Raw genomic sequence first — 16,910 nt, 5'->3', positions numbered from 1 at the left:
CCAACGCCTGAGCCTGTCCCCCGTCCCACCCCCCCGTCAACCCCCCCCGTCAAGCCCGAGCCCGTCCCCGTCCCACCCCCCCGTCAACCCCCCCCGTCAACCCCCACCCCGAGCCCGAGCACACCGTCACCGCCAACAAGCCCGTCCAGCCCCCCGCCACCGTTGTGCCCGTTCCCGTGCCCAGCCCCGAGACCTCGCAGGTCATTGTCAGCGGCCAGCCCTCGCTCCGCGACGCCGGCTTCCTGCCCCTGCTCATCGCGCTCGGCGCCCTGCCCGTCGGTCTCGCCGTCTTCATGTAAAGCTCTCCTGCTGCGGGAGTTTTCATGTTTCGGGAACGGACACCAAAACGATAAAGACCAACTGAAAAGAAGAAGAAAAAACAGACTTGTGTACGCGGATCTTGCGCATGCCCAAAAGGGGGGGGTGGGCTTTGGAAGCCCTCTCTTTCTGGATCCGGTGCAAACGGAGCAAAAAGGGGGACGGTTTCGTTTCGAAAAGATGTTGAATTAACTTTACTTAATATCTAATAATGGAGATTCTTCTGTTCGCTGTCGAAAAATTATCGTGTCCTCGTCACCCTGACATCAATACCGCAGAAAAACTGACATGCGAAAAAAGCGTCGTGTCTTGCCAATGTGTTTCTCGGCATTGGTGATGATCTGTTCCCCTCACGGCCCTATCCCGTGCGCGTCGTTACCCCTCATGACGTTGTGCGGCCGTCAGTGGCGGGCACGACCTCTTAATGAGAGGAGGGACCTGTTCAGCTCGTGTGTGATTGAAAAATTCACAGTACATCCTGAAAGTCCAATATTGCCCGACTTGAACGGCGAAAACAAGAAAAGATCACAATGCCGTTCGTCCAAGTGACCCAGATTCAATTCAAGGAGCTCGTCATCGACGAGGAGGTCAAGTCTGTGAGTTAGCTTATCACTCTCACATTTCGCCAGCAACAGACTGACGTGTCAGATCTGCGACGGCGCTCTCGCGCTGAAGGCCAGCTGTCTTCACCCGACTACGGGACAGCCTCTCATCAAGTCGATCACAGGGGGCATTGACCATAGCACCGAGGGTCGTCAGGTAAGAAGTCTCCTGCACAGACGCTGACCCGGGAGGTCCCTTGGATAATTGACGACAGTGACAGGGCGGCATGACGCACGTTTTTGTGACCGAGTTTGAGACGGAAGATGATCGGAGAATATACGTCAATGAAGATCAGCAGCATCGCAAGTTTTGCGAGGAACTGTCGGACATGACGGCCAAGATATCGATAGTAGATTTTGCGCCTGGCGTTTTCTGAGTTCTGCGTCTCCGGAGAGTACCCCGGTAGCATTTGGTCTGAAATAGGAGGATTGGTGATATGACAGGGAATGGTAAGTATGGAGGGGCGTGTGCGAGCCGTTGCCGCTGTTGCGCTGATGAATGACTTGGGGATTCGAGGCATCTCTCATTTGCTGTTGACGATCTGCTGACCAAACCTGACAAGCCAAAGTCAAGAATGGTATTGGAATCTGGATGATCAGAAGGCTTCAGGAGCGGGACCCCAGTCTGGGGATAGTGGGTTTGCGGGGAACTGGTCCGCCGTGTCCCGAACGATGCGACGGTGAGCCTGTAACACAGTACAACACTGGAGTATTGGGGTTCCTTCAGAGTCCCAGGGGATGAGAGTTGTGCTGGTAGTGCAGCTCAATTCCTCCATATCTTCTGGTCATTTTCCCTTCCACATCGTGCATGACGGTTCCAGTTTTGCGATCTCTCAATGGGTTTAGATCCGCGACAATTCGGCTGCGTATTGTGCTCCAATGTTTGTCTCAGCAGATAGGGCGAGTGATCAGACAATGGCAGTCTGCGATACACGTATATCTGAACCGAATGGTAGTAGGGCTGGGGAAGCCATGCGACATATGCCAAGCTTTCGTGCAGTTGAACGCAATCGTCTTCGCCTAGGCTCCGATTGACCCTGCCCTGGCCTCCCCAGCGCGCAAGTCTCTCACGTCAACATACCTGGACGCAGCACCATGAGCACCATTTGCGTGCGCGGCAGTGTTGCAATCGATTCGGAACATCATGGCCAACAGCACTGATTCTTTTGGTTCATGGGATACACGCTGGTGACTCCCGACGCTGGCTAGTGTCATTGAAACTTTGGGTAGCCTGCGCCGCCTGGAGAGCTGGACATCGTGAACCGCTAGCGGTCGGGTGAGGCAGACTGGTACCTTTGGCCGTGAACGAAGGGTTCCGTTGGTATCTCGGTGGCCAGCTCGATTTTGGATTTCGGTACGAAGACGATGCAATGGAAGACGTCTCGGATGCAGACACATTTCTCCTAAACTGTTTTGTTCTTCGTTGCCAGCGGCATGATGCTCGACAGAGCTCGTCGTGCAGGTCACACACTCCCAAAGCCAAAGCAAAGAGGCGGGGCTGAGGATGGCCCCCACCCCGATACCCACAGGCCAATCGAGTCCCTGCATCCCCCTCGGTGCAGTACGTCATTCGGCCCCCCACAGCTGGGGAATTTCAGGGGAGGGGCAATCGAGGACGAACACGAGCGAAGCGACCAGGATGGAAGGAAGGCTGGACAAACAGGGAGTCAGTCAGGCAGGCACGACGCTGTTCACAGTTACCTGCGGCAGACAGTCAAGTGGAGCGGAGGGCTTGGAGGGGCAGCAATGAACTGGGCACTGGGCAGGATGGATCAACGGGGCCCTTCCCCCCCCAAAATCCACTCGCGCGCCTCACTTCTGCTCTAGCACATCCCTTCCCACGCTATTGTGTTGCGCCGCCTGCACCTGCATCCAGCACCGTAGGTAGACACGCATGTCATCAAGGGGGTGCACAGGAGGCAGGTCCCTGAGCTTGTTCTTCTCTCGATTGTTAACTTTCTTCCCCCGTGCCTTTATTACCACCACCACTCCTCCACCACCAATCCGTCGACCTGAAGCACAATCCCTTTGCTCCTCATCACCCTCGTATCGGCGGCTGAACCGACTCTTCTTCCTCCACCAAGCTCTTCATCAGCTTGTTTGCCGCCATCACCATGGCGCAGCCTCACCCCACTCTCATCAACCTGCCTCCTCCAGGTTCAAACCCGGACACGCCCTCGGAGATGCCGTGCGTCACCCAGAATTCCTCTTCGCGAGTCCAGTGAGCTGACCGAAACTGCAACAGCGGCACGCCCACGAGCACCACCACCTCCATGTCCGCCCTCTCGACCACAGCCATCAAGGACGGCCAACGTGGGCATCTTCCCCATGGACATGCCGATCGAGGCCACACTCACAACCCTTCGACCCAGAGCCTCGAGGCCGAGCGCGCTGACCGCATCTCGCGCCTTGCCGGCCTCGAGCGGGTCTCAACCCTGCGCGCCTCGGGCCAGCAGCAGCTTGGCGGCGGTGTCAATTCTCTCTCGCCGCAGACCGCGTCCACCTCGACATACGGCTTCCCCTCGACCAACCCGAACCCGACACCAGCCTACTTCGATGCCCAGGGCCAGCCAACGGCCGCCACCAAGATGAGCACGGTCGGCACAGCCAGCGCCACAGCAAGCTATGCGGGCGGCGATGACGAGACACGCACAGCCCCGGGCGATCGCGACGAGGATCTGCAGAGTACGGATACAAATTATCGAGGTTCGGGCTCCGTCACCAGCGTTGGTGAACCCGATCACATGGAAGAGGACATAGATGGCACAGCCCGATCTGTCGGTGGCTACGAGGATCGCATGAGCGACGACGGCTCGGCAAGCCTCGTAGGCTTTGGCGAAGGCGCCAACAGTACCGTCTCCGGTCCCATCTACCACCGCCGGCCGATTCCTGGCCTGGTGAACGCGCAGAGTGGTTCCGGTGTGCAGTGGGGGCTGGAAAGGAACAATTCGGGACTCAGCGACACGCCGAGAAGCCGCGGGGATGTCATCATGGGCGGGGACACACCAACAAGTGCTGCAGCGATGCAGCAGCGGAGGGACGCCAAGTTTGCGGATGGGTTCGCTGCCGAAAGCGGCCGTGACGAAGACATGTTCGTAGATCCGAGCAACCGCACGCCAGGGTCGGCGGGGCAGTCTCCATTCACTGCGCAGCCGCCTGGAGCCCAGCAGGTGTTTCTGCCGGGGCGCATGCCGACGTCGACCGCGCGGGACGCTGTCGAACGCATGGTTGGCGCCGGCGGGCTGGATGGCAGTGAACCCAGAGGTGCAGCCCAGCCAGGGCAATTCGAGTTCGAGGAACGCAAGTAGATGCGTGGTGGCTGTCTGCATTGGCTCTTGGACCGGCGCGTGTCACGATTATGTCTTGGGTAGGGTGACTTGTGGCGCGGGATCTGTTTCTTTGGAGAGACGCGGAGATGCAGGAAGTCGCGTCGAGGACAATAGTAACGGCATGTACCTTGGTGAGACGAGGAGGTTTTGCAGACCGGTCCCGTTTAACGTCAATATGCTAACGAATTGAGAGGTGAAACAACCCTCAAGACTTGCTTCCTCGTCTGCATCTTGAAGTTGACTACGCCTTTCGTGTTGCTGGTGCATCACTGAGTATTTACGAGGATATTCTAGCGCCTACTGAAAGGGTCGCTGCCCGTTTTATTGCCTTTTCATTGTGGAACGGCAACTGCCCTTTGGGCGCATGCCTCAATCAGTCAAGATGGATTGTTCTTTACAAAAGGCCAGTACCCATCATTTTGCCTCTAAACTATTTCTCTAGTGGTTCGACCTTGCACTCGATCGACTTGAATCACCAATATCAAAGCCTTAGTAGGTAGTCAGCACGATGAAGCAACCCATGGCCAGACGCGTGAGTTTCAAGTTGAACCTTGCAGCCATGACTTGATCACAACTAACCGATCGTCGATGCAGGTGAAAAGGTCGTCATTATCCTCCATGCCCAAACAACCTACTGGCAACAAACAGCGGGTAAACCGTCGCCGAGACTCTGCCGACATCAGAGAAGCCGCCAGAAAAACACGTGAGAGACAGGCGCGCGCAGAGGATCGATCTGCCGTCACTAGCCAAGCCGTTGCTCGAACAATGCTCAAGGGTCGCAAGGTCACGCCTGCCGGCACCTGGCTGCAGAACCCCGATGACAAGGACAAGAGCTTTCTCCTCGAAAGACTGCCCATTGAGCTTCGCTACGACATTTATGATGAGGTCCTCTCCGACATGAATCCCAACATAAGCTACGTGACTGTTCGCTATGTTCAGCGACGACGATGCTGTGCCATGACTCTTGGCACCATGAGTAAGGAGTCCAAGTGGCGTTGGGGCGACGATCTCATCGAAGCCATCCCCGAGATGCGTCAGCTCGTTGAACGACACATTGGCACGCACCGACAGATCGCGCAAAGACCTCTCAGCACCGTCCGCAAGAACAGGGACCTGGCTGTGTATTGCTTTGAGCCGAGTCACACCGCTGTCGATTGGCGGCTGGTCATCAACAAGGCGGCGAGCATTCGCACGCTGGGACCCGATGTTCGCAACATTGGCATCCGCATCGACGGCAACCACGCGGGCGGACTCAAAGGTCAGAACTACTCTTCATCGCACCGCTTGTGCGGCCCTGGATTCAAATGCGACTCAATATGCCCCTCGCAGCTGGTTGACTTCATCGACAACTTTTCACACGTGAAACATGTGTACCTGCTTATCATGCTGCAGACCCACCATATGCGGGTGGGTAAGAGCAAGGCGAATGTACGCAGCCTCATCAAGTATCTTGTTGGTATGTATTGTTCCTCGACGACCTGATGGCTGGAGACGAGTTGGTGCTGGGTAACTGACCGTGACACTAGGCCCAAGCAAATCTGATGATCGTGCCAAGTTCGAAGACCGCTCGCGCGTATGGGTTGAAATCAAGGCGGAGGAGGGCAAGGCGGAACTGACCGAAGAAACGTATTCCACCTTCAGGGTCGCGCGTCAGGCCATGGGCCTGCTGTCACGCAACACCGGCATGCATCGGAGCCTACCGCTTTCGAATCGCAAGGAGATCAAAGTCCGGGTCCTGGTCACGTCGTTTTACCTCCAGTAAGCCTCAGACAGCCTTCCTACAAGGAGAGCAATTGGGGGTTCAGGAGGACATCAGCAAGCATGGTTGAGGCACAGGAGGACATATATGCATATCAGCTTTACTTGCTTACGTTGGCAGCAAAGTAGGCGGGAGCTTTTGGGGAAAGTAGATTATACAACGGCTCTCAGTAGAAGACAGGACGCAAATTCAATATCTTATGCTCACATCTGCAACAAATTTTGGACATGACTTCGTCATAAGGGTTCAAGGCCGTTAGCACTAATTTCCAGATGACAGAAATCGGTCTAGGGTGGAGACGTTCGGCACCGACATCGGAAGTCATCGCCGAACATGTCCGGCCCTCATTCCCGACGATCCTCGACACAACGCCGAGCCATCAAGGCTCTTCAAGCCAGTCAACCGCTTACTACCCCATCCAAAAGACTGCATGTTGTTTTGTATCATCCCTTCTACGTCACCATGGTTCAGTCGGCACCCAGAGACAAGGCCAGCAGGACGATGACGCAGCTTCGCGAAGGCGTGAGCGATGGGCTGGGCGCCCTCAAATTGGTATGTCTGGCCGTCTGTCTTGACGGATAAGGCCCTCGGCTGATATAGGAAGTACAGACGCTGTCGACAACGGCCCCGAAGCTGCTGGTATCGTGGCTCTATGTGCCCGTCGGCATCATGGTGATGCTGGCATTTTGTTTCGCCGTCCACGTTGGTCTGCGTGCCGCAGGCGTGTCTTTCCCTTCGTCTGTCGCTTGCCTGGTGCTTTTGTTTGCCGTGCTTTTGCTTTCTGAATTGGCTGTTGGCGCGCGAAAGACGAAATCCGTCGTCGACTTGATCGACGTGCCTGTGAGCTGCTCCCTGTGGAACGAAACTTGCTGCGGAGCTAACGGAACGCAGGCGGGCTGGTCCCTTCGCTGGATCAACGTCATGTTTACGCCGTCTTTCATCCTTTTACCCCTGAGTCCAGCCATTGGAATCATGGAAGTTCTGAAGATCATTGCTGTGTTTCGTACGTACCACATGCGTGCTTCGTTGGGATCTCACTGACCCCCTTCAGTCTTGGGCTTCCTTGCCATGATGGCCCTGGCTGCCTATCTCACGCGTGGCATCCAGCTTGTCACCGGTTCTTCAAAGCGAGCCATTGCGGAGCGTGCTGAAGAGATGGGGAACGAGACGGATGAGATCCCCTTGGCTGCAACACCTCGCGGTGAAGAATCATCGTCGGCGCCAACATCTGCACCCATTTCAGCTGTCCCGTCGTCCGTATCGTTGAACACCCTCGCCCCCTTGCCACCTTCGCGCAACGCCTCTCATGTCTTTCTCTCGGACACTCTACGCTCCGGTGGTCACCATCTGAACGAGACTTCAGCTCTCAATGTCTCTCCCTCGCTGCCGTCGCAGGTTCCCCTTCCACATCCACGGACACAGATCTGGGCCGCTTGGCTCACCCACCACAGCGACCACCTCACATACGGTGCCCTCTTTCTGTTCGCTGGCATTCCGCTGTATTATAGCTCAGTCTATGCCATGCCCCTCCAGCTCAGCGTCACGATCCTGGCTTACTTCGCCGCCCTAGCCATTCCCCTGAGCTGGCGTCAATACATCCACCCGGTCCTCGTCACAGCCCTCATCAGCGTCCTCACTCTCTGGGCGCTCGCCGGCGGCGGGTCCCTCTCCAAAGCTCTGGCCCCCTACCGAACTGGCGCCACTTACCTCCGCCTCTGGTCCGGCGACGCAACGTCCGCCCTCCCCGGCGCCGGCGACATGCTCGCCACCGTCCTCGACGCCTCCATCGTCTCTCTCGCGCTGCCCATGTACCAGTACCGCCGCGAGCTGCGCGCCCACTTTCTCGCCATCGTCCTGCCGAACCTCGTCCTCGCCGTCGCGAGCCTCTTCTGCTACCCGGTCGTCTGCTACGCCATCGGCATCGAGGCCCGGCGCGCCCTCGCCTTTGCGTCGCGAAGCCTGACCCTCGCGCTGGCGATCCCGGCAACAGAGAACCTAGGCGGCGACGTCAATGCCGTGGCGGCGCTGGCCATCTTCAGCGGCATCGCGGGCGTTCTCATCGGGGAGAGGATGTTGCGCTGGATGCGGATTCCGGAGGGTATGTCCTTCTTCTACTTCCTCTCCTCTCCTCTCTCTCTCTCTCTCTCTCGCTCGAGAACTGACTGTTACAGACGATTATGTCACGAGAGGTGTCACGCTTGGGGCCAACTCGTCGGCGATTGCCACGGCCGTGCTATTGAGGACGGACCCCCGCGCGGCGGCGCTGTCGAGCCTGAGCATGAGTTTGTTTGGCACCATGACCGTGTTGCTGACGTCCATTCCACCGATCGCCGGGGTTGTGCGGTCATTGGTGTCGCTATAGTCATGGCTGTGGTAGAAGACCGCTGGCTTCTGCAGGTTGGGCAGTAGATTCAGGTGTATGCAGAGTCGTTTTTTGGCACTGCTAGCAAATAATGTTCACGAGTCCACGCTTTTGGTCTATTCTCATGATCTGGCAAGGCCCAGCTATACCCTGCTATTCAGGGACCACCCCTTGGCGAGTCCCCTCGAGAGGGCAAGAAACAAGATGCCAATAGCAAGAGTCGCGCCGGCCCATCCCCATGCTCCGTCATAGCCAAACTCCCTTCGCAGCGCGCCGGCGATCGGAGGGCCAAATAGCAGCGCAAAAGACATGACCGTGAAGGCCATGCCGAACCTCGTGCCGATATATGTCGGATCGGGCGTCAGACGCACAAAGATGGTGGGCTGCAGGGCAAAAAAGGTGCCGACGACGAAGCCGTAAATGACCGCCAGGGTGATGAGGCCCGCCGAATTCTGGGCTGCCATGAAGCAAAAGGCCGAGAGGCAGAGGGTCGCCGTGGCCATGACGGACATGTTCATGGCGCCTACCTGGGCGGCGAAGAAGTTGGGGACGATGCGGCCAAAGATGGACGATGCGTTGAGGATGGCGAGGATGTAGGTGGCGAGACCGGCGCTCACGATGCCGTTGTCGAGGGCGAAGCTCTGGATGTACACGAACGGGGTGTAGATACCTAGCAGGACAAAGACGCAGGCTGCGAGGAAAGCCAGGTACGGCATATCGTGAGTGACGGAGCGGTCGACAAAGGCGCGGCGCTTCGTGGAGACTTTTGGCGTCTCGAGGGCCATGACGGCGATGCCCATGGTCACTAGACAGATGAGAGCTACTGTCCGAACAGCCCAGGAGAAGCCGACGGCACTCTGTAGATTCCGGAATACAACGGGCAGGATGAGACTGGTCATCTTAGCTGTTCATTCAGATCTTCATATTGAGAAAAGAAAAAGGACGACGTACCCTCCTACACCACTGCCTGATGCAGCCACGCCGTTCGCCAAGGGTAGGTTGCGGTCAAACCAGAGTGAGGGCAGAGCAACGCCGAGAACGGCAAGACAGCCCATGCCGATACCGATGACAACGCCTTGAGACAGTAGGAGCTGCCACAGCTTGGTCGAAAAGCTCTGCGCAACGGTCCCCAGCACGATGAGTAACGAACCGAGCCACAGTTGCTGGCGGGAGTAGCCCAAGTCATAGACCGGGCCGGCCACGAATCCCAGAAACACCATCAAGAAACTCTGGAGAGACCCAATAGTTGATATCTCGAAGGGGGTGTGGTAGCGGAGAAGATCCTTCTCATAAAATGCCTGGAAGCTGCCGAAACTCGAGATGAGCCCTGGAGGCGTCAGCATGAAGGCACATCATATAACGACTCTCGTCACCAAAAGTTTGGCTTGAGACATCTTTAAAAAAATCCAGAACTTACCCCAGGTATTGAAGTAGATGAAAAACGCCCCAAGCACTTGAAGCCATGCCTTCAGGCCCTTGTTTGGGCGCTGCTGCGGCTTTGGGGGTTGTTCTGCTGGCACGGCGTCATCTGGCACTCCCATTTTTGGTTCATTGTGCATCAGCACTTCTCCAGCTTGAACTCCGTCTTGTGCAGACGGCATACTCAGTTTTGACCAGCGTGGCTTCAATCCAAAGAGTACGACGCATAAGGCCTCCAGAACCCGGCGTTCCAGGTACAGACATCCACCCGTTGCGGTAGAATTCTGTCGACCATTCGGCCTTGGATTATTCCCAGTCAGGTAAGCTCATTAATGATTCCTGATTGAGCCGGGTCTCGGCACTGCAAGTTTGTAAAGAGCATGGAACACCCAAGGCGGTCGGTCGGTCTCATCACATCATCACGAAAAGTGGCAACGGAAAACGCCCAACTCGGAAGGTTGCATTGTGGAACTGGCTTCCCCCCTGGCGTGTCCTGCGACCCCGTTCAAAAGCAGCACCGCCTGTGACGCCAGTCTGCTGCCCATGGAATCCTCGATCAGAGAGATAGGCGTGCATATCATGCACACTGACATGTGTAGAGCATGTGGTGGGGGGGGGGGGGGCTAAATGGTGTCTTCAGTAGGCCAGTTGCAATACCTGGTGGTGTGAGAACCTAGTTCCATGGCAGTGAAGGATTAGGCCAGGATCTCGCTCGCACACCGAGTCAAGATGCCGAGGCTTGGCAAACCGCGCGGCAATCTCCTTACCACTAACAGCGCCACTGACATCGTTTGCCTCAACGTCGTTGCGGGTTTTCCCCACGCTTTAGTGCTGTTTCGAAATGCGCGAAGAGGTTGCGCGAGGTGCAGTAGAAGCTTACTGCTAGCACCCAGAGCTATGTGCCTCGGCCAAGGCATATTGGCTAATGCTGATGGCGGTAAGGGCCTTTCCCCACGGCGACGAGACTTGGCAGAGCTTAACTCCTCGGAACCAGAGTTAGGATCACTGTAAGCGTTTCTATACGTTCGAGCTGTTTGGCTTATGTTCAGAACCGTCAATCTAGCATAGCTCGGAGAACGCTTCGGAATGCTTCCCGATGCAAAGGGCAAGCAATCATCGGCGATTGTCACTGCGGAGGCAAAGCCCAGCGAAGAAATGGCCTAATCTTCAAACGGCCTCTAAGCCGCTTCAATTTGCCGCTTGACTCGTGCTGTCTACGTCAAGTATGAAAGATAATTCCTCCACTCCTGGTCGTTGTTCCCAACGAAACCGACGTACAAGTCGGGCCGGACAATGACCACATAGTTGTCTGTTGGGCGAACCCAGTTGGCCCAGAAAACCTCAACGCCTGGAGAAACATCGGCGTGCGCCTCAGCACCCTCTGGCCGGGGGAGAACCCTGAATGTGCGGGCGACGCCGTCGCTGATAGCCTTGTTCGCTTCCCCACCGGCCCGCGACTCGGGCCTTCCGACGTGCAGAATCAGGTGTCTGCCGTACGAGAGAAGAGAGTACAACCGCTTGGCCTCAGCGTCTAGCGTCGGCATCAGGTACAGATCAGGGCAACGGTGCCCCGCCGTCCAGATGCCAACGGAGGAGTCGTGGATAAGCTTTGAGCCGATGCCATCGTAAGATACCCCCATGCCTGAAGCATAGCACGTCAGTTTAGAGAATTACGTATCGTGCGACAACAAAACTGGAGAGGTCGGGCAGAAGAAAGCGAAGACGAGAACTTGGGCTTACCAGTGATGTAGCCGGCGTTCCTCTCAATTGCGGAGACATAGCTCTTCGCAGTCCGCACAGTCTCCCGAACCAGGGTCGCTGCGACGTCGATCACACCCTGGGCAACGACTCGTCTTTCGGAGTCATAGCTCTTTATCAGATCCTGCGCCGCCGTCTTGTTGGCCGTCTTGTTGGTGAGCACATATGCGAGTCGCCATGCGAGACCGAAGGCGTCGGCGATACCCGTGTTGAGGCCCTGTCCGCCATTGACCGAGTGGACATGAGCTGCGTCGCCAGCCAATATGACGCGGCCTTGGCCTTCCTTGGTAACAAACGTTGAGGCGATGCGCTCCTTGACTGTTGTTCGGCGTTAGCGATTTCAGACCTCAGAGGCTTGTTTCTCCTGACGTCCACGCGAGATGTCAGATCGATTCGTGTACCCACCTTCAAACGTACTGAACCACTCGGTCCAGACAAAGTCGACCCGGTGTGGCGCCATGTGTGCCCGGACCGACTCCTTCGCCCTCTCCTCGGTGATTTCTCCCTCGAGAAGGACATAGAAACGAGCCAGGTCCCGCTCCCGCGGGATCCACGCCACGCGGCTCTCCTGGTTCAGCTGAAACGTGACGATCTCCGAACAGACGGGGAAATCAGTATCGATGAACGCGTCCAGAACGGCCCACGTCATCCCAGGCTTGGTGCCGGTAAAGTTGACGCCCAGGGCCGTCCTGATGGTCGACCGTGCACCATCTGCGCCGACCACATAGCGACTGCGAATCGTTCGGCCGCCACTCGTCCCTACGACGACGTCCTCGTCACCCTCATTGATACTGGTAACGTGTTCACCGTAGAGCACGGGTGACTTCATCCGTGATGAGAGAGCCTTTTCCACCAGAGGCTGGCCGAGCATCAAGAAGTTTTTGCGATGGGTGTGCCTCAAGCTCGTCCACCAGTGGCTCTGACGAGACTTGAATTCACCATCAGCAAAGGTCGAGCTGGCTGGCAGGAGCGTTAATGAATTAATTGCTCAAGGCTCTCTTGGGAAGTGCGCAAGCTTTATCTTACTGTTACAGGTGATACCCTCGGGGAGAAGCTCGTCAAGGATACCGACGACCTCGAGGTACTGTTGCGTTCGGGCGTTGAGAGCATCAGCCCTGCCAATGGCAAGAGGTGCTGCCTTGGCATCTACGGCTGTCAGTCTTGTACTATTTCTTCCGCAGCTTCATGAGGAGATTCCAACTCACCGAGAATACACACGTTTACTCCGAGCTGCTCGCACAGATATCCTGTGAGGAGGCCTGTCGGGCCGCCGCCGACGACCACAAGATCCACGTTGATTTCGTCTCGCGAGATTGAGCCCATGATGATAGAAGTGTTGTGTTGTTTCTTGCAAGTTCACACGCGAGTAACCTCAGAGGCGTCTTTGAAAGCAAGGTCATTCAGTTTCTGACAGCCAATCTAATACGGAGATGCTATGAGCAGTATCGTGAGCCATCCATGTGGCGTCGTCGCATGAGTCGTGCTTGTGACGTTGCCCTACTTGAGATTGAGGAACCTCAACCCAGACTGGACATGACGCCGAAGTCCGCAGTGGTATCGCCAGCCCGATGTGGAGAGTTCCGGCACGCGGATTCCGCCTTGGGGGTCCCTGGGGTGGCCAGTTTGAACCCTTGGTCCATTCGTATTACACCGACGAGGGCCTAGTTCCAGGGCCAACATGATCTTCATCTTAGATCACGCATGCCAGGGAACACTGCAATGTGCCCGCCAAGGTTCATATGCACATCACTCGCACCTTGGGTTGATCCCAAACCGCAACCCACTGTAACCCTGGTGCGCTTTGGGAAGGTGTCCCGCCGCTAGATTCAGTCACGGGCGCTTCCGGTCCGGGAAGGTCTAGCGGAAATATATCGGAACGCCGAACCCAAGTACCGCGCGCGCCGATCACATTCGGAAGGTGGGACGATACCAGCCGTTCGCTGCCCATCTGGAGCTTAGTTTGTTCATGTCACCTTCGTAGATCCTCTTGCACGTCACACCTCCAGGTTCCAGGCTCAGGCTCTGGCTCTTGGTCTGTGTTGCCACTCACAGTTGGCCGCAAGGCTTGCTAACCCTATCCCTGACACTGCGTGTTTTGAGGACCCCCACAGCACCACCCTCTCGGAGGAGATGAAGGCAGATTTTCCTGTGACGGCAAGTTTGCCGGCAACTCCATTCAGGGGATGACGCTGTGGATGTCTTCGAGTTGCTGGTTGGATCCCATTGTGGCGCGGGTGACACCCACCTTTGACTCGTCTTCCTTGACAGGCTGTGAAGCCCTATGAGGCTTGTGGGCCATGTTGTGCCTAGCCGCTTTACTTCAGGTAAGCTGGGTGTCTTTGGGCTCATGGGAGGGATGTCATGCCCTCGGATTTCAAGCAGAGTAGCAACTTGTTCATATCCACTATACATATGTGACATTTTACTTACCCTTACCCGACTTGGTGCGCTGCCCCAGACCAGACAACCTGACACTTCATTTTCTATTCCCTCAATACTCATCTCCAGAGAGCTGTCTCAGAAGCTCATACAGGTCCTGTTCAGAAATCATGCCTTCCCTGGTAGAGGCCCGTCCCAGGCAGCCGTCGCCCGAACTCAAACTGCTGTCAAGTCTCGACACTGGTTTCGGCGAACAAGGCCTGGAAACTGCTGCCAAGGTCCTCGACGTTATCTGCCAGTATCGGCTGAGAAGGGCTGAGCACTCAGAGGTCCCTGATATCGAGGGTAGACTAGGCTTTTTGTCCATGGTTTATGGACATGTCAGGGCCAACTCCCCCATCCTCATGTGTCTGCCCGCCTTCCCTTTCAAGTCGCCCAACTCTCGAGACAAAGTCCTGGGCCGCCTGCCCGATAAGGCCGAGGAGTTTGCCCTCGCTCATCTCAATGGTCTCTGCGCCGCCGTCGGAGACATCTATGCGCCAGGCGCAAAGCTCACAATCGTTTCCGACGGACTGGTATATAACGGTAAAGCTCCAGTGCTCCCCTAAATCATCGCCCCAACCGCGTGGCTGACCAGTCATCCTTAGACCTGCTCAGCGTGCCGGACCGCGATGTCTGGGCCTACGGTGAGGCACTTCGTCAGATGGCCTGGGCCAAAGGGTTCGAGCACATCAGATTCTCGCGGCTCCAGGATCTCGTGCACCTGCCCAACCTGCCCAGCTCGCTGAATGAGATCACATATGTCGCAAACGCCACCAACTTCCGTCGACAGCTTCTCAACACATTCGGCCGCAGCGACTACGACCCCTCAACAGAAATTACCAAGAACGAAGACACCTGTCAAACATATAGAGGGTATATCAAGTTCCTCGAAACCGATCTTGCGCTCGTTTATCCAGTCGGCGAGGACAACGGACGTTCCAAGTCCAGCTACAAGAAGGGGATCGAGTACATCTCGAAGCAGATGCTCCAGCGCGGTGACGTGCGTCCTCCTTCCTCACAGAGTGTCGCTTCTTGGTTTAACTGACCTGGTCATGGTAGGCCTTTGCGCGTGCTGTCCGCGAAAACTATCGCGATCACTTGCGCCTCTCCATCCACCCCTCCACCGGCCGTACGAAGCTCTCCATCAACACCCTGCCAACGACAACGAGCTACACCACGCCATGGCACTGCAGCATCGCATTCAGGCTTGACGGCTCCTCGACCACTGGTCCTAGGGCCGTCTTCGACAACGACCCCGCTTACGAGCTGGTTCTGGAGGATGGCAAGCCCAGCTACTACCGCGAGCGGAGCGATCTCTTCGCATGGGATGCGGACGTCGCGTACGAGCCTCTGTACCCATCCGGTTTGATGATCCGACCCGCGGCAGGGCCCAAGACTCTGTCCATTCGCAATGTCGACGCCGCCAAGGTGCGCGCGCTATCGGAGCGCAACTCGCCCGTCATCCTGCGCGGTTTCACGGAAACGAGAAATCGTGACCTGTTCGTGGACAAGGCTCACGAGTTCGGAACGCCGCTGCCTTGGAAGTTCGGACTCGTGCTCGAAGTCAAGGACCAAGGAGCCGACTCTCGGGGCCTCAATAACGTCCTCTCAGCCGAATGGATGCCTTTCCACTTTGACGGGCTCTTCAAGACAGAGAAGAAGGTGCTCGAAGACGGCACGGAGAGAATGCTGCCCAACCCTCCAAAGTAAGTCCCAGTCATCAAGGAGATTACACTGCAAAATCTGTGAAAGACAAGAGGCTCACATGCGCATGGCCACAGGTTCCAGTTCTTCACCGCCGTCACCCCCTCGCCAAAAGACACAGGCTTCACCCTCTTCACACCCTCGCGCCTCGTCTTTCAGAATCTGCCCACCTGGCTGCCGCTTGCGCGCCTCTCGCAGCTGACCTGGCGCGTCTCAACCTCATCCTTCAACGCCACAACCATGACGGGCCTGCCACTCGTCGTCCCCCACTCGACGACGGGCGAGCCCTGCTTCCGCTACCACGAGCCCTGGCCCCAGAGCAAGACGACGTTTGACGCCACCGACGTTGCCATCGAGGGCGTCTCAGCCGAGGAGAGTGCCGAGATCTGCGCCGTCCTCGACGCGCTGTTGCACGACAGGCGGAACACGCTCTGGCACTCGTGGGAGAACGGCGACCTGCTCGTAAGCGATAACATGCTGGCCATGCACACGCGGAGCGACTTCAAGTCGGGCGCGCCGCGGGAGCTTTGGAGGATCCATTTCGATTAGGCGTCGTGCATTGTGCCGAGGGCTCTGTTTGATTTGTTTGATTTCGATTCTCTCGTCAATGTCATTAGCAGCAGGGGCGTTTTGCATGAGCGAATGGACTTCGTGAGGTCGGCTGACTGCGCCTTCTAGATCATATAGCAAGGAGACGTCACTTCGCTGAAATCATACGCGTAACGCTATTGTTGTGAGAGGGAACATGCGTGAGAGATCTGGCCGTCAGCGTAAAGACTGGCCCGAAGAAGCAGATTAGGAGTCAGAGCCTAGAGCACGCCGAGTGCGGGCTTGGCACTCTGATGCAGTATATAAGATACCTATCCTATCCATGTTCACGATTGACAAAGAAAACACCGGGTGTTGCTTCGTCCGTCAACAAGATGGTAAGGAAGACGGAGCCGTGGTCGAACATTCCGATGCTGCGCTAACCGAGTTAATCCACTCGCAAAGATATTCGTCTAAGCGAGACTATCCTCTCGTTTAGCGACACCCCGGTCAATGCACTTCTTCATCTCCCACAGTTGAATTTTCTGCGCCTGATCCAACCTCTCGCTCCTCTCACCTCCTCATCCACACCCGACCATTCGTTGTCAATAGCGTCTACATCTCAGGGCGTAACCCCCAGGAGCAGGACGATGTCGTGAAGCTCGTTGAATGGCTCGTGCAACATCTGCCCCCAGCCCAACTCCTTAATG

The 16,910-nt window shown here is 56.6% G+C and overlaps 8 protein-coding genes across 8 annotated transcripts; 6 read left to right on the top strand and 2 right to left on the bottom strand.

Annotated features, from left to right (window-relative positions):
* Positions 1-12: 12 nt before the first annotated feature.
* D7B24_004639 (uncharacterized protein) lies at positions 13-299 on the top strand (the record flags this gene model as incomplete). Its single annotated transcript, XM_028638806.1, has 1 exon — positions 13-299. A coding segment is annotated over one exon (287 nt), but the record flags the coding sequence as incomplete, so codon positions are not given.
* A 549-nt stretch (positions 300-848) lies between these two features.
* Positions 849-1,297, top strand: D7B24_004638 (uncharacterized protein; the record flags this gene model as incomplete). The annotated part of the gene is made up of 3 exons (XM_028638805.1): positions 849-914; positions 967-1,077; positions 1,142-1,297. 3 exons carry the CDS (start codon positions 849-851, stop codon positions 1,295-1,297), a joined length of 333 nt encoding a protein of 110 aa, XP_028496713.1.
* A 1,737-nt stretch (positions 1,298-3,034) lies between these two features.
* On the top strand, positions 3,035-4,228 carry D7B24_004637 (uncharacterized protein; the record flags this gene model as incomplete). Its single annotated transcript, XM_028638804.1, has 2 exons — positions 3,035-3,108; positions 3,166-4,228. The coding sequence occupies 2 exons, from the start codon at positions 3,035-3,037 to the stop codon at positions 4,226-4,228; spliced, it is 1,137 nt and encodes a 378-aa protein (XP_028496712.1).
* A 529-nt stretch (positions 4,229-4,757) lies between these two features.
* Positions 4,758-6,011, top strand: D7B24_004636 (uncharacterized protein; the record flags this gene model as incomplete). Its single annotated transcript, XM_028638803.1, has 3 exons — positions 4,758-4,781; positions 4,844-5,705; positions 5,776-6,011. 3 exons carry the CDS (start codon positions 4,758-4,760, stop codon positions 6,009-6,011), a joined length of 1,122 nt encoding a protein of 373 aa, XP_028496711.1.
* A 459-nt stretch (positions 6,012-6,470) lies between these two features.
* Positions 6,471-8,370, top strand: D7B24_004635 (uncharacterized protein; the record flags this gene model as incomplete). Its single annotated transcript, XM_028638802.1, has 5 exons — positions 6,471-6,560; positions 6,618-6,848; positions 6,900-7,011; positions 7,060-8,106; positions 8,180-8,370. 5 exons carry the CDS (start codon positions 6,471-6,473, stop codon positions 8,368-8,370), a joined length of 1,671 nt encoding a protein of 556 aa, XP_028496710.1.
* A 143-nt stretch (positions 8,371-8,513) lies between these two features.
* D7B24_004634 (uncharacterized protein) lies at positions 8,514-9,911 on the bottom strand (the record flags this gene model as incomplete). The annotated part of the gene is made up of 3 exons (XM_028638801.1): positions 8,514-9,261; positions 9,322-9,697; positions 9,788-9,911. The coding sequence occupies 3 exons, from the start codon at positions 9,909-9,911 to the stop codon at positions 8,514-8,516; spliced, it is 1,248 nt and encodes a 415-aa protein (XP_028496709.1).
* A 1,092-nt stretch (positions 9,912-11,003) lies between these two features.
* On the bottom strand, positions 11,004-12,870 carry D7B24_004633 (uncharacterized protein; the record flags this gene model as incomplete). The annotated part of the gene is made up of 5 exons (XM_028638800.1): positions 11,004-11,431; positions 11,530-11,865; positions 11,965-12,507; positions 12,574-12,699; positions 12,753-12,870. The coding sequence occupies 5 exons, from the start codon at positions 12,868-12,870 to the stop codon at positions 11,004-11,006; spliced, it is 1,551 nt and encodes a 516-aa protein (XP_028496708.1).
* A 1,226-nt stretch (positions 12,871-14,096) lies between these two features.
* Positions 14,097-16,221, top strand: DIT1 (dityrosine synthesis enzyme; the record flags this gene model as incomplete). Its single annotated transcript, XM_028638799.1, has 4 exons — positions 14,097-14,511; positions 14,574-14,968; positions 15,028-15,674; positions 15,750-16,221. The coding sequence occupies 4 exons, from the start codon at positions 14,097-14,099 to the stop codon at positions 16,219-16,221; spliced, it is 1,929 nt and encodes a 642-aa protein (XP_028496707.1).
* Positions 16,222-16,910: the final 689 nt, after the last annotated feature.

Source organism: Verticillium nonalfalfae, assembly GCF_003724135.2.
Source record: "Verticillium nonalfalfae strain VnAa140/NRRL 66861 chromosome Unknown scaffold_26, whole genome shotgun sequence".
Classification (NCBI taxonomy): Eukaryota; Fungi; Ascomycota; class Sordariomycetes; order Glomerellales; family Plectosphaerellaceae; genus Verticillium; species Verticillium nonalfalfae.
This window is presented reverse-complemented; position numbering and strand designations above follow the sequence as displayed.